Source organism: Porites lutea, chromosome 7 (assembly GCF_958299795.1).
Source record: "Porites lutea chromosome 7, jaPorLute2.1, whole genome shotgun sequence".
NCBI classification, from domain to species: Eukaryota; Metazoa; Cnidaria; class Anthozoa; order Scleractinia; family Poritidae; genus Porites; species Porites lutea.
Window position 1 is genome coordinate 16798545 of NC_133207.1, and position 24456 is coordinate 16823000.

The 24456-nt window shown below is 39.9% G+C and overlaps 1 protein-coding gene and 1 pseudogene across 1 annotated transcript; one reads left to right on the forward strand and one right to left on the reverse strand.

Moving 5' to 3' along the window:
* The first annotated feature begins 1592 nt into the window (after positions 1 to 1592).
* Positions 1593 to 7841, forward strand: LOC140944869 (roundabout homolog 2-like). Its single transcript, XM_073393973.1, has 4 exons — positions 1593 to 1851; positions 3879 to 4460; positions 5761 to 6288; positions 7453 to 7841. The coding sequence occupies exons 1-4, from the start codon at positions 1629 to 1631 to the stop codon at positions 7686 to 7688; spliced, it is 1569 nt and encodes a 522-aa protein (XP_073250074.1). The 5' UTR covers positions 1593 to 1628; the 3' UTR covers positions 7689 to 7841.
* Positions 7842 to 11142: 3301 nt separating this feature from the next.
* Positions 11143 to 23217, reverse strand: LOC140944519 (uncharacterized; annotated as a pseudogene).
* Between the last annotated feature and the right edge of the window lie 1239 nt (positions 23218 to 24456).

Here is a 24456-nt window from a genome sequence, read left to right on the forward strand (position 1 = left end):
TAATTCGAAAATCGTTTACCAATAATTTCGCGTTAATCTAAGTCGCGTTAATTTCCAAAACCTTAATTTCATAGAGCGTGAATTTTCCATAAGAAGGTATGCAGATAAATTGTAAACAGTTAAATGTTGCAAATAATACTTTGCTCTTCAACCAACAGTTCTATTACTGCGTGCTTCTTCAGTTTTGGTTATAGATTGAGGATAACGCAGCAAGAACGGGAAACGGCGCGGGCCACTGAAATGCGAGTTGGTCAGTGCCTCCTTTCCAGCCTTTCCTTATCCAACTAGAAATAATCTCATTCATGTCTATTTAAAACTGATCGTATTTCGAAACTTCAAGAGCTCTAAATCTTCGAGTTTTTGTTTAAGTTTTGGTCTAAATGAACACTGAAAGAAGCAAAGACTACTGGACTACCTGCAGCTTACGAAATAAACTATAAACAATAGAACATTTAAAAAACAACACGCGTTGTTTTAAATCAGCTTTGCTGTAGTCTTCGGACTTCTCGTTCTTGTTCTTTATGTTTTGGCTGATTTGATCTCTTCTCTAGAGATCCAACGTTTACAACTAGCAGGATCTTCGTCCACGGTTTTTGCAGTTAATTTAATCCTTTATTATATAAACAATAGCTTGGCTATATTTCTTGATCTCCCGTGCTCAAACCAATAACGAAATAATCTGCAATCAGACGGTCGTTCTTCCCTTTCTGTCCCCCCGCCCCAGGCCCCGCCCCTCCCGCCTGATCGAAGGTTAACACCAAAGAAGAGGTGATGTTGTCATTGCCGGAGTTGACAAAGAATCAAGATCATCATATAGACCTTTGTCACGTGGCGGCCATTTTGTCTCAAGAGATTTAAAAAGCTTTGTTTATGCCCGGCTAGCCTCGTTCTCTCTACGAGGCTAACCGGGCATAACGAAAGCTTTTTAAATCTCTTGAGATAAAATGGCCGCCACGAGACAAAGGTCTATTACGGCACCGACTTACTCCCTCGAGAGGGAGATTTCATTTTGACACTAAAAGCATCCCGACATTTTTAGAAAATTATGCTTTGGAAGATTGCCTGAAATGTCCTGACCTTCAAGATCAGAGTTGGTAAATGCTGATGAGGACCCCCGCACAGAATATACACGCATCCAGGCATGTTTTTAAGGTTGACCACTCTAAAGGGCGTATGACGTTCTTAGCGGTTCGTCACGCGTTCCTGCCCCGACTGATGTACCGCAATATGCTCAGTTATTTTAAGACCCCACGTTGGTCCGGCTCTCACTCCCCCTCCCCTTGCCTTATAACCCCTCTCTGTCTCACGCCCTTCCCTACTTTGCAGTTATTACTATAATCTAAAGACTACTGAGTTTCCGGTTATTTAATAGCTCTCCTTAACTTTCAGGCCCATTAAAACTTTGGTTAACAGCCAGAAAAAGCGGAAATGTTAAGCGAAGCGGAGGTCAGGTTTCTGAGAGTTACGGGTTATTAATGATGTCGTTATATAGGACACTTCACAGAAAGAAATAACTACTGAAGGTATTAGACTCGAAAATTGCAAAAGTCGAGTTACGGCAGCCTTCGAATTGCTTCAAGTTTCAACTGATTCGTTTGTTTCAAATACCAACGCTCTTAAGCTGACTGATGGGGACGTCAAAGACGCGTTCGGTCTCCATCACTCTAGCCTTTTCGTCAATAGTTCTCTCCATTGTTTGTTTCGTGGCACTGGTTCAGGTTGAGGTCGAACTTCACGCTCATCGAAAAATGCTACAAGTCCTGACTCACCACAGAGAAGGAAATGTTGCGCCAAGCCAAACTGGAAATAACGAGCTGATTGCTTTCCCGCCACACGGCTACTCAAATAAAGGTGAGTGCCAGGTTTCTTACGTTGGTTGCTGAATGAATCCCCACTTAAACGGCAAGATAACATGTTTACTGAATTTACAAAGGTGAAAAGTAGAACTGAACAACACCGCGAAGCGGGAATAAAGCAGCTTATGTGCGGCTTAATTCCGTAATGAGCGAGTTTAGTTATAAATACTGGACAAAAATCAGAGCAGCGGCATCTTATATAAATAATGTGAAACTATACTTTAACAGTCATATACCGAAGCTGTGTACATAAAAACTTTAACATGTTTTTTATTTTTGATGTGAATAAGGCATTAAAATGGCAAATAGGCTCCTTATTTCTTTAATTCATGACTATTTCGTACTTCGATATGAAGTATATAATAGCGTTTTGAGATTATGCTAGTTGTAGAGGGCGTAATTAGACTGTTCACAGTCCCCTATTTTTTCTTGAGATCGTTTAGATAAACCGAGTCTTTCCGTCACGGCTATCTTGATTTTCAAATTTTACTGAGGGGGCGGGCGTCGGGGATTATAGCTAGGGGGGGGGGGGGACGAGAAAAATAGAGGGACTGTAATAACATCACTGCAGCTGGCGTTCACGGAGCGCGTTGTACCAGCAACGCGGGCGTTTGATTGGTCGTTAGACAATGAATGTTAATTTGCGTTGACAACGGGTTTAGTTTAAGTTGCCGACACTGACAAGTCGTTGACAAGTCGACGTTTCCATAAAACGTACGCTTCCATACCATAAGGCACATCCTGCGCAAACACACGAAGGATTTTTGATATTTTGATTAGAAAAATGTTTTCTTGAGTATGTTTGCTGATTTTATTTCGAGGAATGGCCTAGAAACATTATAAAATCACTGTTTCGAAAGGAGATATTTGTAAACATGCGTAATCAATACTAAATGTGTCTGGCTTGTTTTTCATCACCAGCGGAGTTTCTTAATTAATGAATGGTAAAAGGCGTGAAATTCCTGTCACGCCCTCTGAACGCGAGCTGCAGTGATGTTATTACAGTCCCTCTATTTTTCTCGCCTCCTCCTAAACCGCCCCCGCCCCCTAAGTAGTTCTGACACTCATCCAAGATGGCAGCCCGTAACGCAAAGCGCTCAATCTCGATGATCTTCCGGAAAAATAGAGGACTGTGAACGGTCTAAGGGCATAATATTCTTTCTATTTCAAAATACGCAAAAATTGGATGTTTAATATTACATTATCGAGAGGGAAGTTTCAGCTGTGGGGGTAGCACGTGCTATAGTGAAACTTTCCTCTTTAGCTAAAATGCTGACAGGAAGTGAAAGAAGAGATGATAGAGGCGTTCGGCTACATGAGGTCACAGGGTATGGTATATTTCCTTACACCAGCAAGGGACTCGTCCACACGTATCCTAATATTTTTGAAAACGGAGATTTTTTCTTTACTTGAATAAAAAAAAGAGTCCAGAGGTAGTGTAATGGATCGTTTTTCGCCAGTCCAAACGAAAGTCCAAATACGATAGCAACGCTGATAGGGCATGCGCTGTATGACGTAGGATGTACATCATGGCATTTATTTGAAAACCTCCGTTTTCTCTTCTTTTCTTCCGTCAACACGTCGTCGCGACAACAACAGATGTGTAACATTACGTCCGCTATGATAGCAAAATATGTAGCCGCAACACGTGGTAGTTTTGTACAGAAAAACCTCCCCTTTGTCTGAAAGAATAAGGATATCTTCTGCCCTGCTACAGGTCGAAAGCCGAGATGGAGTCAAAATATATGTTACTCTAACCAAAATTCTTTACAAACCATTAGTTATTCATTAAAAAAGAGAAAATGGACACGCGCGTTACGCTATTCCCAGGATGGACCTGTATTTGAAAATAGCAATACAGTAATGCACATAACAAAGAGTGCGGCAGTGATGCTTCAACTGAAGAAACTGGGATAAAACCTGCAAAATATATGGAGTGATATTTTAACTCCCAAGAGAAGAAGGCCAGAATTCTTCTAAAATTTGGTTTTATCACCAATTGTGTTTATAATTTAATTGCAGAAACGCACGGTCGCTACAAACGCAGCTCAAAAAATAAAAACAAGAAATCAAACACAAGTCTAATTGTCAGTCGTGACGACATCAAAAGAGAAGTCCAGCTGGCCCTGAGTAGCCTGGCCTGTAAGGTAAACTGTCCGAGAGGAATAAGGGGAAGACGAGGAAGGCCTGGTGCCCCAGGTAAGCATGGTCCTCCCGGACCGCGTGGACCCCAAGGACCTAAAGGAAAGAAAGGTACTCAAGGAGATCAGGGGCCTCCTGGACCTAAAGGCGATCAGGGCCCTCAAGGACCCAAGGGCGATCCTGGTGAATCCATCTCAGCTCCTTCTATTGTGTCACCTCCAGTGCCTATGGTTGTAAACGAAACTGGTATAGCCACATTGCAGTGTGAGGTTAAAGGAAATCCACAACCACAGGTCACGTGGCTGAAACAAAACTCCAGTCTTCTCTCCGATAAACGAATCGTCGAATCACGTGGTGGATTAATTATTAGAGATGTGACGTCACAAGATGGCGGACTCTACACTTGTAAGGCAAGAAATATACTTGGCGTTATTACATCATCCGCAGCGTTAACTGTGCAAGGTACATGAAAAAGCCTACTTAGCTTTAACTTGTCTTAATTCAATTATTTATAAGCTTGTCGTATGTGCGTGTTATCAAAGGTTAAAATCATGCTAAAAATTAGTTTATTACGAGTAAATACATTGACTTCTGGCAAAAGCATCTTAACAAAGAGAGCGCAGGTCGGCAACAAAAAAAAAGCTGGCTTAATTCTTCGTTGTGTAGTTAATTAAATGCATTGAAATTTTTTGAATATTTTAACATAATAAATTGTTCACAAACTGTCTCTGCAAGTGCCAGGGGGGCCCCATGCAACGACAATTTTCGGAAAATATCTGTTCGGAAGACGATTCGAGATCTAGAATTTTCGGAGCATTTGTTGTAAAATTTCTTGCTTGCATGCCTTTCCTAGGATTTTCGAACATCTAAAAAAGGGTGTAATTGCCCATTTTTAACGGATTTTTACCTTTAAAAGGCCGCGTAGAATTTTCAGGAGCCTTTTTTCTGGCTGAAATTTTCGGAAAGGTAAGTTTTGATCCCTATAATTTTCGGATTACTAGACTTTCAGCTAGGAAATCCGAAAAGATGAAAAATTTTTAGGTGATAAAAATATGCCTATATCTACCGTTTAAATATTAAAATACGTTTAACAATGTTATGTTTAAGTGGTTTTGAACTATATTCTCGTTGGGTGCCCCTGAAGTGCGGCTCACACAACGTTATATTTCTTTTTCCTTTTCTTGGCAAGCACGCTTTTAAGTGCATGTATTCAGGCCAATAAAGGTAGTGCTATATAGCATGATGGCATATGAAGAAGTTCAATTTATAATTCAATTCTGACTCTATATTACGGGACCGCTTGTTCAAGTCGTTTTGTGTGTTCAGCTTCAACCAAACTTGTCAACAATATTGATTTTTGTTTCGAACTTGTTGAAGACTATTTTTAAAGGGCGAAAATTTATTGCGCAAAACAGCTTGTCTCATTCACTGTTTTCTTGTAGTATCATTCAAACACCAATGACCGGCCCTGAAAGATCTTTGCTGTTCGACTAAGTATTTAGGGAGGACATCAGAATTGATGAAGAGTGCAGTTTTATGGAGACAACTTACAAAACCTGGTTCAGGTTTGTACATAACCAACGACACTAAAGCTTCCTGATTTAGGGCGTTTTTTAAGCGTGTTTTTAGTCAAACAAAAATCTTAAGGGCATTCATTTTATCTAAAGAAAATCGAATGAACTGCCGAGCTTGAATTCAGAGATACGATACATACTTGGCGTCAACTCAACTCGAATTACATTATCCTTCTTCTTTTTTCCAGTTGGTGCCAAGATCACTCATAAACCCTTCTCTATCATCGTCGAAGAAGGGCAAAACGCGATCCTACAGTGTAAAGCTAGTGGTCGGCCGACTCCCAAAATCACGTGGCGAAGAGCATTGAGTCACTTGCCCAAAGGGAAGACAAGAGTGGTTGATGGGAATCTGACCATAGTGGGTGTGGCTAAATCAGATAGCGGGGCTTACGAATGTTCAGCAAAGAATCTCCTGCGTCAGGAAACTGCTGCCGCCATATTGATGGTGATTGAAAGACTTAGATTTACCATTTCCCCTCCACTGAAAATTACAGCTAAGAAATCCAGCAATTTGATGCTGAACTGTAAAGCTCAAGGTTCAACAGTGATCATTTGGAAAAGAGTGGGAAATCTTCTACCGGGAAACCATGTAATTCATCGCAACGGAAGTTTACTTTTACGCAACATTAATTCACAAGATGCAGGTTCATATACTTGCGTAGCAAAAAACGCTCAGCGTTCTATACAGGCAACATCTGTTGTTGAAGTGCATATACGTAAGTACACAATACTCAGTATTAGAACTTCGGCCAAAGCTACGTAAAGTATTAATTAAAGTTTCAAAAATCGTACAGGGGGACTAGGTTCTACTTATAACCAAGCAATGGGCTAAATCTAAGAGACTCAATGGGGTTATTATACCGTCAGCTGGCAAACAGCGTAAAATGCAGATTAATTGTGTTAACCGTCAAAGAAGTTTTAAGCTATTTCAAATATTACTATTTCAGTTTATCTTCACGGACTTCAGGCTCCTGAAGAATCTCGAAACTGGAAAAAAAACAGTCACCATGCTGGCAAACACATTCTCTCTAGACATTACAAGACTTTAGATTTGCGTTTATCTGACAATATTTTAAGAGTTCATAAGTTAAAGGCCAAGACAACCTGCATAACTCAACAGTTAACAATATTGAATACTGAAGGTAATATTTTCGTATCACTCTTGACTTATTAAAACTCTTGAACTAAATTTCCACTGAATTAATAACCGTCAACCGCCAAAAGCTCTAAAATGTAACCGTCAACTGTCAAAATTAGAAAAACACTACCGTCAACCCTCATGAAAGCTACTAACCCATTGAGATCCTCGTTTTTGCCAGAAAAACATTTAACCACGTAGTAAAATGTCCGCAAGGCTTGAAAAAGATTAAGATGATAGACAAGTGCTTAATCTAATAAAAACCTCTTTCCCGGATGCAATCTTACGTCTCCAACGCTGAACGCTGTTTATTGGGGAAAGGATTTATTAATTAAATTTAATATGTATTTTATAATCATTTTTACGTTCTTAATATACTTGACTCCAATTACTGCTCCTTTTTAAATTTTATAAGACATGAGCTTTTGGCTCAGATACTAAAGGGGACGGACCATCAGAAAAGTGAAAGGGGAGGGTAGAGAAAAACCAAAAAATCCATACATGAAAAAATGAGTATATGTAAAAAATGCATACAACCAGAAGAGGTAAGAAAAACATTCACAACAGCTAAAGCCAAAAAGGGGGAAAAGTGCGAACAAAAAACATTTAAGCTGAAACGGTACCACCCCAGCCCTTTAAATTTCCTAATGGTCTGTCACTTGAACGACAACCAGCTAATCTCAACTATTAACATTAATAAATTGATTGATTGACGGATTGATTGATCCCTTCATCTTTATAGCCCGGTGGGTGGAATATACACCCCAATGGTGTGGAAGTAATAATCGAAGATATATTACGAGGGGACCCAGTCTTACACCTGAGAAATGCAAAAAACTCTGCGCAGGTTGTGCTGCAATTGAATACTGGTCTGGAGGGAAAAAGGAGTGCAGTAAGTGCCTGGATCACACAAAACGGAGGTCATACACTAACACTGGAGATTCCTATTATCCACCGCACGTGTTTATTTGGGAATGAATCGCATCAGTTAAGAAAGACAAAATGCGTTTTCGTCAGGGACGGACGATCGACTGTCTAATCATTGGTCTAATCGTGCGGTTCACATATAAGTCAGGCTCATGTTAAATTCAGCGTCCACTGGAAGCTTTAAAATCCGAAATATTCAGACTCTACTATTTGTCCTATAGCAATGGTCATCACTGTATTAGCTCTATTTTTTATTGAATAGAGCAAACTAAGTACCATGCAATGTTAAAATTTTGTATTTGTAATCTTGCGTTATCTACTAGATAATTAATTTATTACATATTAGGTTATGTCCATTCTTTTTTATGCTATGAAGAGACTTTCAGTTGTACTCTCTGTACCGTCGGTTTTCCCCGCCGCACGCCTAGGTATAGACAAAAACGTGATGTATGCATAATAATAATAATAATAATAATAATAATAATAATAATAATAATAGTGATGATGATGATGAGGACGACGACGACGACGATGATGATGAAGATGATGATGATGATGATGAAAATGATAACGATAATCAAAACATGCAAAACTATAATCATAATCATAATTGTTTTGTATTTAGCCTTTTCTACTTACAATTGGCTCTTCATCAAAAAATTAATTGAAGAAATAGTAGCAAACTACAAAACCGAACCAATGAGGAAAGCTACAAGAAAATTCACACTTAAAATATATAGTGATTTTAGAGGAAACTATGAGAATACCTATTTAAAAGCTTAGAATTCGAATTTACAATACAGCAAAAGAAATATATAAATAGCTAGGTTGAAAATCTTTTGGGACGTGAATTAGGTACGCAGGAGGAGCCGCGTCCTTTAGCAGTCACCAGTTAAAGATATTTTTAAATGAATGATAGCATTCTGGGTGCACAGTCAATTCTCTCAAAGGTGACTGAGGAACCTCGCTATAACTAACTATTACTAACAACAGCGACGTCCCCAACAATACTAAATAAGACGATTGACTCAAACAAACTCCCCCTCTTTTACGATACCTTGCTAGTTAAGACCAAAGACTCTTACTTGCGGTCCCGAGAGTGTTAAAAGTAAAGGGAATTGACTGGATGCTTTTGTGTATGAGTTTCAGTATAAAATATAAGAATAAATTAGGAGTAATCGGAGCTTAGTAGAGTGTGTTCGATATGTTTGTTAGGCTTACAGGTAGCACTTGACAAGGAAGAATGGATGGTTCTTGCGATAGATAAATTTAAGCAATAGAAAACGTTTTCCGTGTTTGCATAGCCTGATATAAACACGAGAGGGGTTGGGAGAATTCGAGACAGTTATGCAAACCCGAGACGAAGTCGAGGGTTTGCATAACAGTCGAGAATTTTCCCAACGCCTCGAGTGTTTATATCAGGCTATGCAAACACAGGACAAAAGTTTTCTATTGCTTTTATAAAATAACTTTCCCGAAAAAAAACGCCAAACTCTTTGTGTGGCACTGATTAAAAGATAAATTCTTACCAGGCGCAAAATCTTGTCTACGAAGTCTTGCACGCGTAATCAGCTCTTGTTTTGCAAAAAGATGCTTTGCAAAATACGGATTTTTCTCGCTTAAAATTTCAGCTTAAGCGAAGAAAAATTGACTCGCCTTCTTTGTAACGATTTTCCATGTTTCAGCCGACGAAGGAATGGGTAAATAAAGTAAACTTGTCGAGTTTTGAACTCGAAAACTTTTTCAAATTCGTGCTTGCGTGATTAGCGCGCGAAAAGCCAAACAACTTGACGCCACAACCATGTTTACATACTCTCATGCAAACACTGCTCTCGGCCGATCAGAGCGCGCGTACTATCTTAGTTATTTTATAGATGATTATGGCATATTTTGAACGTAAGGATTGCGTACAGCAAAAGTACCTCCATTATTAATTGCACAGGATACCCAATAATGCTCAGAACAACCAACACAAATTAGGGGTTGCGTTCTCGTACCTCGAACGCAATCATCAGCTAGTTCATATACTTTTGATTTTTCACTTATCTCAGTACTCTTATTAGCCAAGGAGTCATCTGGTTCGATAACCCCCTTATCTAGTTTTAAAATGAACGAGGTGTCCCTTTGAAGCACTCAAGTATTTAGCTACAGGAGCCGATTCCGCAGGCAGCTATTTCGAGGAAGGTTGTCGGAAAACGTGCACGCGACAATCCCCAAAGGTATTGTGGGTGGTTTTGAGTTCACTGTTCTTCAAAGAAGTTAGAAAGAATGGCACGAGGGGTATTGGTCGTATGTTTGCGAGTACTAAATAAAGGAAAGCAACACAAATAGGTTCGACAGTTGCAGCGTCAGGAACAGTGTAATGATCATATCCCATTATCACCTTTCGGAATTGTCGGGTGCACATTTTTTCCAACAACCTTTTTCGAAATAGCTGATAAGTAACAAGCATTTCAATGTGGTTGAAGTAAAAGTGTCAAACTTGACTTACTCTAAAAACTACGGAAACTTGTTCTTCTGGGCCCAGTTGTTCGAAGGCCGATTAGCGCTAACCCAAGGTTACATCTTAACCCGGGTCTCTTTTTTTCATCGTCAAAAGCATTTTCTCGGACAATTTTCTCTAATCTTTTTAGAATAGTCAATCATCAAATTGTAGACAAAAAGAATTAAACTGAATTTCCTTTTTAAGCTTTCATATCTGAATTCAAACTTCGCGCTTACCCTGGGTTATCTTGATCCAGCTTTGAACAACCCGGCCCTGGATGGATTTTTTCCTTTCCTAAACGTTTTCATTATTAAAAGTTTAAATATGTTTATTTTTTAAGTAAGTACTAAACAAAAACCGGGCTGAATGAACAAGACATCATTGTTGCATTCAAACTTGATAAACTGTCCACTCTTCTGATCTGAAAGACTCAAATGAGTGCCTCTTGATGGGTGATGCTGCCATAATGTTCACTCCCGTGACTGATGACCGAGTCATCAGGGTCAGTTATATAATCTCCTTTTAAAAGAGAAAGGGGTTTGCGCACTTCGGAGATCTCTGACTCGGATAATATTTAATATATAGGTATGTCACTAACGCCAGATTCAAAATATACGGCGAATTTGCAAATTCATTTTGAATGCAGAAGGTGACTGAAGAGAATCTTTAGATTCATTTCCCATATATCGACGTATAATCTGAAGTTACTGACGATCAGTACTGAGGTGACATTTGAATAGCATGCACGTAATCGCACTGTAATAAATATGATCCTCACGTTCATAGGATACAAAAATAAAGCATGTTTACAAAAAAGCCTCCTTAGTGACCTGGGAGACAGCCAGTATTGATAGGTTGAAACAGGGTGAGATAGAAAATCTCACCGCGACTCTTCCTCAAAAACATTCTCTTGATCTACGAAAACCGTATCTTCCTAACTTGTTAAGTTTGTAACAACGACTGGTTGCAAATTGTTCGCTGGTTACAGTCCCTTTAAGTACGGTAACTACGTTCTTACAATTATGTGTTATCCGATAATGCAGCCATCACACAAGCGCCCCGTCTAAAACGCCTCTGGTGTTTTCTTGAACAGTTTTGTCTTTTGCTCTTTCTTAGAATTCGTGGCACTGTTCCATGTCGAGTTCCAGCTTCACACTCATCGAAGAATGCTTCAATTCTTGAGCCAACAGAGAGAAAAAAACATGTACTCAGTACAGATCATGAGGCACTGTGAACAATAAACCGATTGCTTCGGCGCTGCGTGGTGACACTGGTAAAGGTGAGTGTTTTGGGGTTTACAAGTTTGTTCCCAGAGTTTCGAAAACTGAATAATTCATGGATCCTCGCATTTGCGTTAAGGTTATCAAAGAATCAAACATTCTAACAAAGTGCACCGCAGAATCATTACATGAGGATTTTATTGGTTCCGGGTAGAGAACTCAAAAGTTAAGAGAGTGTCTCTGTAAGAGCGGTCCGGTCGATTTTGCTTGAGACACAGATTTAGCTCATTTCTTGTGTGTTGTAAGACATTCATGTACCTATACTAAAACCACAATCCGTTTGATCGGATCTCTTTATTTTTCAGAGTTTTACGGAAATTAAATTTCACTCGAGCGAAGGCCTGTCGTGACACTTTTCAAGACGTTAATTTGAGGCAACTTTGGCGGACAATTTACAAAAAACTACGGGACTCAGCAAAAAACAAATACCGCAGCCGTGTATATTAACTCTATCTTATCCATCGAGGGAACTTTCGTGAACATCACGTTTCAATCAAGCAAACAGGAAGACTTGAACGACACCTTATCGGTTCGCTTAAGTCACACACGCGAAAACCGATCAAATTCAAGGTATATTTTTGAAAAAGTGAGGCGTTCTTAACTGATCCAACTAATATAGCTAGGAAGTAGGTGCCATAGAAAAGGTAACTACAGAAAAAAACTTTGCGGCCCGACCTTTACTAAAACTTTATAACTCCGTGAACTTACCTAATTTTCGGCAATCTCCAAGTTTTGCCGCCATTTTGAGGGACTTGTCAACATGAAGCGTAGCAGATATAAATCGAGCAGGTAGATCTAAAACTATCAGAAATACATACGAAAGCATTCAAATGAACTGCACTTTCAATTCAAGGGGCAAAATTTGAAATTGTTCGTTAAACCTACCATTCCTGCATCCCCATGCGACCATTTCTTCCAACAATTCAAACACTACAACTAGCGGTCGAATTTCCCTCGTCGATTCCACCGTAGGAAATAACCTGTGACACCCAAGCTTCGACTCGAATGTGAAGTACGAATCAAACAACATAACTGCTTCATCTTCAAGGCCATGTCACGCTGGTATTTTGATTTTCTGATCGACAAGAACGGTGATCAGGAAGTGATCGCCATGTTTACCTCATAAACGTGACCGCTGACCAGCCGCTGAGTGAAAACAGTACTGAGCAGGGTGGTGTGGGTGGCGGACTTATCGTCATAAGATATTCGAATACATGCTAACAAAGCTTTAGGACTCTCAGTCTAAACAGTGAAGGCATGCTTCGTGGTACAGACAACTTTTATTTTATTCTCATAACTTTTTCCTTTAAATTAGAACTGGTGTTAAATAATAGAGTTATTTAAATATTTTTAACCGAGGTACCCATATGACCTTTTTGCTTGTACTCAGTGGTATAAAATAAGGTGTCTTTTCTTCCAGAACTTTTTATTTATGCGTTATTGCACGGAATGAACACTATACTTAGAAGGTTTGTTCTAAATCATTTTTGCTGTTCCCAAGAATGTATGCAAAATCATTGCTTTATACAAAGCTGACTCTAAAATATGATTTTCCGTACAAATGTCATTTACGTAAGGTGTTAATAAAACTAGCAATGTACAATTTTTAGCGTTTTCCACTCATAAGCCTGACATACAATTGTCAAGTGAACTATGTTAGTTGCAGCTCATTCCTTGATTCGATGTGACCTTTTATCACTAAACCCCATTCTTTTCATTTGCAATTTTCCTGTACTTTTATTTTCATACGACAACGACATAGAGTTTTATAAGTAAACTGATTTTTTGGTATACCACGCTTATCACATTGTATATACAAATACATGCAAAAGGCCGGCTAAATAAGCTTCTCCCCCTGCTCCTAATTTTTTGGGTTGCCTTCGCCCCATGCCTCTGCACGACTCCCATTTAAATGGCAGCTGGAAGAAAGTACAGATTTCCTTAAACATGGAAACAGCAAAATAGTTCAATTTTTCCTCCTTGACGTAGTCACACAAGTCATAAATGTCATAGACAATCGGATGCGTTAAGCCAATTTCTGTTACAACTGATTCGACAGTGGTCATGTGATTCACTTCTTCCTCGTCAATTAATTCCTCGTCAGATTTATCGTCAACCGCGGTGCTCGGAGACGAACCTGCCCGTCTCCATCTCGAGGAGGACAAACGGAAGAAAAATCCTTGTAGTCTTCCTTGTATTTTGGCTTTGGCTCGCCACACTTCCCGGGAAAACAGGTGCTCTCCGTTTTCCCCCTTCGCTTTCCTCATAGCTTGCGAGACTTTTTGCAGATCCTCTTTCCTTCCAGGTTGCTCACCAATTTCAAACTTGGAGGTGAGATACTGCCTTACTTTCTCTTAGAAGCGAACAGCGCCACCCTTTGGCTTATGAAGTGCCCATCCTTCACTTAAATTCTACTGGAAAGGTTCGCTACCCCGTCTCTCGATAACATTGGTACTGTCGTCTTCTGAAAGGGTAAGGGATTAGAATTTTTCAACCCACCTTAAATCTAGAGATTTCAAAGCTGTTCTGATCTAATGTCAAAAATAAAGGAAATGAGCCATGAATGCCAGTGCTCAGTGGAAGGATAATTACACCATCAAGCAGTGAACCAAAGGCCCTTGTAGCTGTCTATAATGGAGAGATTGTAAGTTGGTTATGAAAATTACACTTTTTTTCTTTTGCTTTGACTTTGTGACGTGGTTTTGTCACAATTTGAACAGACACGCGTCACTCTTACGTAATGTTTTAACGGGAAACCAAGCAGCATCATTTTATTTCCAAGTAGGTATATATTCAGCCGTTCTTAGCCACCATTTTGCCATAACAAAGTATATGTATATGTTAAGAGGGGTACAAAAAAAACCCATTTTACTTGTAACAACCTTTGTGTTTTTTATATTTTTACATACTTATAAAAAATTGTAGAGGGTAAATGAAAATGAAAAAGAAAATGTGTCCTGCATAGCAGTCTTTCAAATTTCCTTTTAGCCAACAGGGAGTCGTGCAGAGGCATGGGGCGAAGGCAACCCAAAAAATTAGGTGCAGGGGGAGGAGCTTATTTAGCCGGCCTTTTGCATGTATTTGTATATACAAAGTAATAAGCGTGGTACACCAAAAAATCGGTTTACTTATAAAACTCTTTGTCGTTGTCGTATGAAAAAAAAAGTACAGGAAAATTGTTAATGAAAAGAATGAGGTTTAGTGATAAAAGGTCACATAGAATCAAGGAATGAGCTGCAACTAACATAGTTCACTTGACAATTGTATGTCAGGCTTATAAGCGAAAAACGCTAAAAATTGTACATTGCTAGTTTTATTAACACCTTACGTAAATGACATTGGTTACTGTTAAGGAAAATCATATTTTAGAGTCAGCTTTGTATAAAGCAATGATTTTGCATACATTCTTGGGAACAGCAAAAATGATTTAGAACAAACCTTCTAAGTATAGTGTTCATTCCGTGCAATAACGCATAAATAAAAAGTTCTGGAAGAAAAGACACCTTATTTTATACCACTGAGTACAAGTAAAAAGGTCATATGGGTACCTCGGTTAAAAATATTTAAATAACTCTATTATTTAACACCAGTTCTAATTTAAAGGAAAAAGTTATGAGAATAAAATAAAAGTTGTCTGTACCACGAAGCATGCCTTCACTGTTTAGACTGAGAGTCCTAAAGCTTTGTTAGCATGTATTCGAATATCTTATGACGACAAGTCCGCCACCCACACCACCCTGCTCAGTACTGTTTTCACTCAGCGGCTGGTCAGCGGTCACGTTTATGAGGTAAACATGGCGATCACTTCCTGATCACCGTTCTTGTCGATCAGAAAATCAAAATACCAGCGTGACATGGCCTTGAAGATGAAGCAGTTATGTTGTTTGATTCGTACTTCACATTCGAGTCGAAGCTTGGGTGTCACAGGTTATTTCCTACGGTGGAATCGACGAGGGAAATTCGACCGCTAGTTGTAGTGTTTGAATTGTTGGAAGAAATGGTCGCATGGGGATGCAGGAATGGTAGGTTTAACGAACAATTTCAAATTTTGCCCCTTGAATTGAAAGTGCAGTTCATTTGAATGCTTTCGTATGTATTTCTGATAGTTTTAGATCTACCTGCTCGATTTATATCTGCTACGCTTCATGTTGACAAGTCCCTCAAAATGGCGGCAAAACTTGGAGATTGCCGAAAATTAGGTAAGTTCACGGAGTTATAAAGTTTTAGTAAAGGTCGGGCCGCAAAGTTTTTTTCTGTAGTTACCTTTTCTATGGCACCTACTTCCTAGCTATATTAGTTGGATCAGTTAAGAACGCCTCACTTTTTCAAAAATGCACCTTGAATTTGATCGGTTTTCGAGTGTGTGACTTAAGCGAACCGATAAGGTGTCGTTCAAGTCTTCCTGTTTGCTTGATTGAAACGTGATGTTCACGAAAGTTCCCTCGATGAATAAGATAGAGTTAATATACATGTCTGTGGTATTTGATGTTTGCTGAGTCCCGTACTTTTTTGTAAATTGTCCTCCAAAGTTGTCTCAAATTAAAGTCTTGTAAAAGTGTCACGAAAGGCCGTCGCTCGAGTGAAATTTAATTTCCGTAAAACTCTGAAAAATAAAGAGATCCGATCAAACGGATTGTGGTTTTAGTATAGGTACATGAATGTCTTACAACACACAGGAAATGAGCTAAATCTGTGTCTTAAGCAAAATCGACCGGACCGCTCTTACAGAGACACTCTCTTAAATGCTTTGTCAAGGAAAGAGTTTCTTGAATATCGGTTTCAGTAAAAAATTGTTGTGGCGTTGTATCTAAACGTCTTCCCGTTTCGTTCCGTTACCATAAATACATGTAGTTTTAAATGATCCTGTTCAATACACAAATGTTACGTGTGCTTCTGGGGAAAAGGGAAAACAAAAACACCCTTACAAAACCAATGTATTTTAAAACTCATTTTAAAGTATTTAAAATGTGGTTTCACTATTTGAACACTATTTTTAAGCCACCTTCCTACATTTATACCCATTTTCAGACCTGGCTTTTAGGTAGAAATTATGTTATCATTATCACATTAGGGCGCAAACACAAAAATTATTCAAACCCATTTTGAATTCGCATATTTCTCTTTCTTTCTTACTCATTTGAAATTGAAACGATAAAAATGTTCTTACACTCCCGTGGTTCCCTCGAAAACTCAACCCGATTCCAGACCAAAATGGACAAAGTGTATACCTGTTTTTATACCAAAACGGCGCAAAAAACCCTCCCTGATGGGGCGGCACATACCTATATGGCTTATATAAGGGAGTACCCCCCCCCCCCCCCCGCGGGATTTTAATGTCATTTTCCATAGACGTTTAACACATCTTAAGAGTATAGTTAAATTGTATTATTTTCTTCAAAAGGAGAAGCTCACTTATCAAGTTACAATATATTTTATTTAATAAATATGATTAAAATAGGATATTGAAAATGTATTTTGGTCATAGAACTACTAACACTGTCACTTGAACCGAGTTCAAATAGACTATTGCAAATCTTTTTTAAGACAAAATGCTCACCGTATTTTAAGTACTTTTAAATAGGGTACTTAAACACTGTTTTCAGTTGTATCTAAAATGTATTTTGAGACACATCCAGTACGCCTATTACAAACAGTAAAATAGACTATTTGAAATCTGTTTTGAGGCCTCAAATAATGGCCATATCTTATTTTAAATACTTTTAAATAGGGTACTTTTGAAAACACTGTTTTATTTGAATTATATTTTGAAGACTTAGGAACGCCGCCCTTAGGGAAAGGTGACAATTATCTGAGTATTTCGATATTTTTTAATATTTTTAGTTGAAAAACAAACGAACATGAATACTCAATCAAGGATAAAAACGGCACATAACAATTTGTTAACAACCAGTAGCCAGAGAAAGACCGAAAGCAGATCGAGTCTCAGTTCGTGTCAAATTGTTTTCAAAGGTAAAATTTTCTATACCGATGAAAAAAAGCAGCTGGCTGCTTTTAGAATCAAATCCATAGAGACTGTCGTGCATTATAGAGTTTGTCATTTTGTTAGACGGTACGGGTGGTGTTGGCTTATAGTGCTACTATGAAAAATTAAAACTTGTAACACGAAATTTTCTTTCTATTACAAAAACACAAAAGTCGCCAGGAGCGAAACTCGGAAAATCGAAACAAGAATTCGAACGCCAGTGTAATCATCACTCGTAAGGACTTCAATAGAGAAGTTCAGCTGGCCTTGAATAGATTGCTCTGCAAGACGCATTGCCCAAAGGAACTTAGAGGAAAACCAGGAAGGCCTGGTCCCCCAGGCAAACATGGAACAGCCGGGCCCCAGGGACCACAGGGACCAAGAGGAACTCGAGGAGATAAAGGGCCGGCTGGACATAAAGGCTGATTATTCAACTACAGTGAGGCATCTAAGGATGGCGGAGTGCATACGTGCAAAGCAAGTAACATTCTTGGCGTGGCGACATCATCGGCCAAGCTAACTGTCCAAGGTGATAATCCGAAGGGAATGGGGAATTGGTGGGGGGGGGGGGGGGGGGGGGGGCTGGGGGACAATCCAATGCTTTATTAAGAGCAATAAACATCTCGCTTATCATACCAACCAAATTGCTTACTGGTATTCCACGCTGTGGCGTTACGAACTTGAGCCAAACCGGAAACTGTAGCAATTTTGCCAATTTAAAAGCTCGGCAAAACTTCCTAGGTAATGTTCCAACTGACAAACTGCCAACAAATAATGTTCTCCAGCATTGGTCTTATGGAGAGGTACCTCTCATCTAATACGTAACGTTTAGTCATATGAAGAATAGTGCAGATACTCCTCGCTGCTTTAGGAGCCGACCATTAGAAAAGTTTATGGCGGCGGGTGAGAAGCTTTCGAGCTGCATAAATACGGTGGAATCTTCAGGGGACACCTTCGGGCCGAGGCAAGCGTTCCTTGAATAGAGGTGTCCTCTGAATGGAGGTTGGGCTGGAGTTGGTGAATAATTAACCAGCTAAGAAAACAAACAGAAATCATAGCTAATCATCATTAAGTTATCCCTGCTACATTACATGTGTCCGACGAGGTGCTTACATAGGTTCCTTTCAGACCAATTTAAATTACATCAGTTTTTAAAGTGAGATAGTTAAGTTTGTGAAAGCTTCCACATTTGTGATTAGCTCAAAGTTGAAGATATCAACCCTCTTTGTGGACAGTCACTTTTTGAGTCCTAAGGTGTCCTCTGAATGGACGTTAAACTTGGGTTTTGGGACCCAGAAAAAGTGTCCCTTTTCCCTGAATAGACGGGTGTCCTTTCAACAGAGGTAACGGATAAAAAGATTATATGGGCGTTTTTCCGAGACCAAAGTTTGTACCCCCCCCCGAGTAGAAGTGTCCCAAAAGAGAGGTTCCACCGTATTTTTTCGTTAGAATATCTCCTATTGTTTCGTTAATTTTCTCTTGCATGGATATCTACCTGGAGTTTTGAAAACTGGGTTGCCTGAAATCTTAAGTCAAGTCCAGCACATTGCAGGCAATCTTTCAAAACTTAATTTGCTTAAAGCCGTGATGCTTTTAGTGTAAAAATAACAATCTCCCTCTTTAGGACTATTCACCCTCAGCTCTTAACCATGGGCTTCAAATAACGTCCTGGAATTGACAGAAATCAGTAGAAATTCCAGAAAATATGTACGAGGAGGTCTGTTGCCCCCGTTGGGCAGCTAATTTTTTTTGAGGGGGGCTTCCGTCGAACTAAGTGTCCTGTTGTTGCACAGACACAGGGCTATCATCTGGTTAGCCTGTGCCAGGCTCTCAGATAGTATAGTGGGAACGTATTAAAACGAGCAAAGCGAAAATAAGACGCGCACGACTTGGGAAAGGGGGCGGTGGCGGCGGGAAAAATGGGAGAGAGAGCCTGTTAGCATTTCTTTAACGACCCTCTTCCGCCCATTTTTGTCACGTCTGGATTCGGCTGTCAAAACTGTTAACACTTCAGTTAGCTACAATGATTCTCAAGTTTCTCGCGTGAGCATTGCACGCGACGCGAACTCCTTGTGCGATGTGTGGAAATTAATGTCTTCGAATTCGTTATCCTGTGAGAGCATCCGTTTTTTTGGCACTAGTTTATAGCAATAAAAGGGGGCGGTAAGTTTTTTCCTCTGTTGGGTAGGTTATGCTCTGGAAGGTTCTACATTGTCACTGAGCAAATGTGACTTTAGCCGCTTGTTTCACACTGAGAGGTCATGGCACACATATCGATTTACTGTGGCGTTTGTTTCTGGTCGGCAGGATTTGCCCTCTGATGAGAGAGCATTTTCTTTGACCTCTAATTTGAAGCGTAAAGCTTTTTATTGCGACTGAATAAGGGTTTTAATTTTCTCCAAAGTGCTTTCTGGATCTGACTAAAGCGATTTTCTTTAGTCCGTGAATGTAATGTTTTTCTGCAATGTTGTATCACGCTGGGCCAAGCTCGTTAGTTTTCTTTGCAGAATGTTAAATTATCACGGATAGTGATTTACAGATCCAGAATTATAAGAATGAAGTGCAGCTTAAACTTAAGCTACATCAACTAAGGAGAATTGCATTGTGACTTAGTAAACTCCAGCTTAATAGAGTTTCTCTTAAAATAGTGTGAGTCTTTTGACTGGAGCGCGTAGTTTCTCCCTTGGTAATAGCGGAATAAGCTTAACAGTCTTTGGACTGTTTTGTTATTGCCACTTTGTGATCAACCAGGACTCCGGATTACCGAAAATAATTTCGCACTTTCCTTCTCTCTCTTTCTTCTCGTCCTCCTCTCCCTCTTCACCGATGCCAAATAGCTGCGGCCGAAAATCCAAGCTTTTTCTATTGTTCCACTTGGTCTCGCATTATAGATATCAGCGGCGAAACGACTATTATCGTAGAGTTTTCTAGGGCTAGAGCAGCTTTAGCCAAGCGTGGGAATAGCTGAAAGATTCAACTTTTGCCGAAACCGGTGGGTATAATACCGAAAACATCTTTACCGCGAGCCAAGTCGCAGACACTCTTCTAAAGGACAAGACAACGCGGATTCATGAAGATCACACGCGCGATTCGCGTTAGCCATCTTTGTGATGACAAACTGATGACCACCCTACTAGGTGATGATGTTAACTGTCACAATTGACCAATCAGAGGGTATATCAGGAGCTGATATACCGGAACAGGCCGTTAAAAAAATGCGTACAGGCTCCGCCGCCCTGTCTCTCCCCAGCTCCCGCGCTTTTTTCGCATTTCTTATTACTGAACGATTTTCCACCAACATCTCGGAGCTTGGAACAGGCTATCATCTGGTATGCATTTGGGGTAGCCTGGGTAAATTCCAGGGGGGTGGGGTTGTTCTAAAGTTTATATGCATTGTGCTAGAATGCGGATTTCCTGAGTTTTTGTACCGGTGCTTGCCCCTGTCTTTCAAAGCTCAATGTCTCCCTCAAATTGAGGGGGGTTTGTGTCTGGCTAGATGTGTGGTTGTTGCACAGACACAGGCCTATCATCTGGTAGGCATTTGGGGTAGCCAGGTTAAATTCCAGGGGGTGGGGTTGTTCTAAAGATTATACTTTGTGCTAGTGTGCGGAATTTCTGTGTGGGTGTCAGGTTGTTGCACAGACACATGGTTAACATCTGCTATGCACTGGGGTAGCCTGGTTAAATGCCAGGAGGGTGGGGTTGTTGTAAAGTTTGATGAGTTTTCGCACTCTTGTGCAGTTTGTTTGTGCTGTTTGCATGCAAGCAATGACCCACTCTGTTGATAATATTTCTAGTCAGCAAGCAGTTAACGTGGTGGTTGCAGGACTTGCTTTTTTTGAGCAGTGTTGGCTTAGATTGTTTTTGGGAGACCAGCTTCAATGACTGAAATGGGGTGAACCGTGCAAACCGCTTTGCAGTCGGTGACGCCAACACTAAAAATTGTCCCTTAATATGCCTTATTTTCCAGACTAATGGGGAAAGCTTCACTTTTGTTACCTTCAAGACAGACGATTCTATCAAATGGAAGCTCATGTATTGAATAATTTATTTTTGAGGGGAGATTTTACTTTTCAAGTAACAAGGGGCATTAAATTACCAATCAGTGCGAGAGACTGACATTCTGTACTTCGCCATTCCCTTCTATAACTTTTCTAATGGTCCGTTCCTTATCGCATTTGCCTACGTTCTTTTTTCGTAATCAATATCCAGGATACCACAGGTCAACAAGCGATCATTCGGAGACAATTTTTCAAACATTAATAATTTCCTTTTCTTTTTACCTGCTTCGCGGTACTGGATCACGTCAAGCTCGCACGCATGGGGAGAACTAGCAAATATAAGAAAACTAATCAGTCAGGTTTTTCGTAGCTTTATTCAGCGTGACAATTGCTAGAAAAGCAAATTCATCCAATATCCAGGTCCGACCACTTTTAACTACGTTTCGTTCAATGATCTGATCTCTATAGTCAGGAGGCAGCTCGCCAAACTTTTTGAGTAGAAGCAGGCAACATAGCTTAAAATCTTTGTCTTGCCATCCTGATTAAGAATTGTGCTGTTGCCCACTCCAAATGTTATGATATCTGTCATTAAGCGGGTTTTTTGTCTAGGCCCTCGCTCCTGCAGCATGAAAACGAGGCTGAACTGTAACATTTATATAAGCTCAATTAAAGTGCACAATACGATGGGGGAAATAGCTGAATCTTTCTTGACGTTTAGAGCTCGATAGACAGTAGTGTGGTAGATAAAGTGCGTCACGTGATCAGTTATGAAGAATCACGTGACTTTCCAATAAAATCGATTTTAAAGCATAAAAGACGCTCTATTCACACTTTTCTTTAATATAGTTTTCAACTTACTAACGTTTCTCATTTCGATTTACACATCCAACAATAAAAACACAAAAATTCAATAGGTGATCAGCTATGATGGGTCACGTGATGTAATGAAATCATTCTATTTTCAGTCATTCTATAGCGTTTCCAACCTATGTAACACTTACCATGAGTTAGGATTTTTCATGCAAAAAGACTGAACTTTCTTCTACTCGACCGCACGGTTTAAGCCAGAAATACAAGCTTATAAACCATAAGCAAAGTATCTCAGTGCTACACAAGACCACCATGTGACTTCCACCTTATCAAAGTTATAGATCATGCTTCATTCGCCTCTGCTGCAGTGTTCCTGTTGTTTCTGCACCTGTCGCCACATTTACATGCCTTGGAACAGCAAAGAGACAATTGAACGCAAGTGTAGCGTCGGTTTACACAGCATCCCCCTTCTTGGGAGCACCCACAGTGTGCTAACTGTAAACACGCCGCTGACACTTCTTCTCGTGTCATTAACTTTGGCTTCAGAAGGCCTTCACTGTAGTACCATCCGCTGTCTTCAGGCTTTGGGAGAGAAGGACATGGTTTCCAGCGCCTTATTCCACACCTTGGTCTGATAGTTTGCCTGCTTTATGAGGAGAATCAGTGCATCTTGAGTCGGAGGTAGGGCGTCAAGTTCTTTCTTGGATTTGCGAAACGCTCCTACTCTTTCTTGGTTGATTTCCACCTCTTGTGTTCCAGGATTGTAGAGTTTGCATACAAAGGCTTCAGCTTTGGCAAGAACGTCAGCACTGATTTGGCTTTCTTCTCCAAGGTGTTCCAAGAGGTCAGGTGCATCTTCGAAGACTTTCCTTGCCGATGCCTTGCCCACACCATAGAACTGGCTTGTCGTATCACAGCCAGTAATGGCATGAAATGCGAGAAGCGACTTCCTCTTCTCCTCGGAGAGCGTGATTCTGTGAACTGGTATGTAACGCCTTTGTCTTGATGTACTCGCAAACATCCATATCTCTTGACAAAGCTGCTCTCAGTGTGCCAAAAGGAGGACAAGAACGTCCGTATCACGACACAAATGTTGACTTGCTTGTACCCTCTTGCTGCTGCGTCTCGGGCATGCAGTGCTATTCTAGTATCTGCCTGCTCATGATCTGATGCGAGCTCTCTTATATCTTGTCGTGATGTGTCAGATGACCACACCTTCAGTGTCTCCTTGAAGCCTCCATTGATCACGAGCTCTCGCCCAGAAGGCGCGCTGTAACTCTCCGAGATTTCAGTCGAGAGGAAATGAGCTAGGCTAGCCTTGTTATCATCTAGAATGATGAACCTTTCCCAGTTTCCAATTCTCTGATCTCTGTTATCCACATTGCGCCTAATCCCTGGCCTGTGCTCTTTTTCTCCTTGCGCTTGTCTCTGGTTCCTCCTTTTATCGAGTTCTTGAGGCGAATGTATGAATTCAGTCTTTTTTTAAATTGAGAAAAATAATTAAAACAATCTATTTTTATATTAATTTTGAAAATACATAGTTCAAAATAAAACTTTTTGAAGCACATATTTACCCCATGAAACATAGTTTCTTTTTATTTCTTAGAGAAAATAATTCCTGAAGAGCTTACTGAAACAATTAACCAATCACGCTATTCACACAGCTAAGGCTAATTCATTATCTGTTCAATGGTTGTTATCTAGTCACGTGACCCATCATAGCTGATCACCTATTGAATTTTTGTGTTTTTATTGTTGGATGTGTAAATCGAAATGAGAAACGTTAGTAAGTTGAAAACTATATGAAAGGAAAGTTTGAATAGAGCGTCTTTTATGCTTTAAAATCGATTTTATTGGAAAGTCACGTGACTCTTCATAACTGATCACGTGACGCATTTTATCTCCCACACTACTGTCTGTCGAGCTCTAAACGTCAAGTAGCAAAGATTTAGCTATTTCCCCATCGTATTGTGCACTTTTTATTGGGTTTATATAAATGTTACAGTTCAGCCTCGTTTTCATGCTGCAGGAGCGAGGGCCTGGACAAGAAACCCGCTTAATGACAGATATCATAACATTTGGAGTGGGCAACAGCACCATTCTTAATCAGGATGGCAAGATGAAGATTTTAAGCCATGTTGCCTAAGGATTGTGGTTACTATAAAAAGAACATGATTGTACACTTAGTGCTGTTAGATTTCAGTATGAAAGAAAACGAAATTGGGTATTTTCTCAAAGTAAAATAACGGGGTTGTAGTAA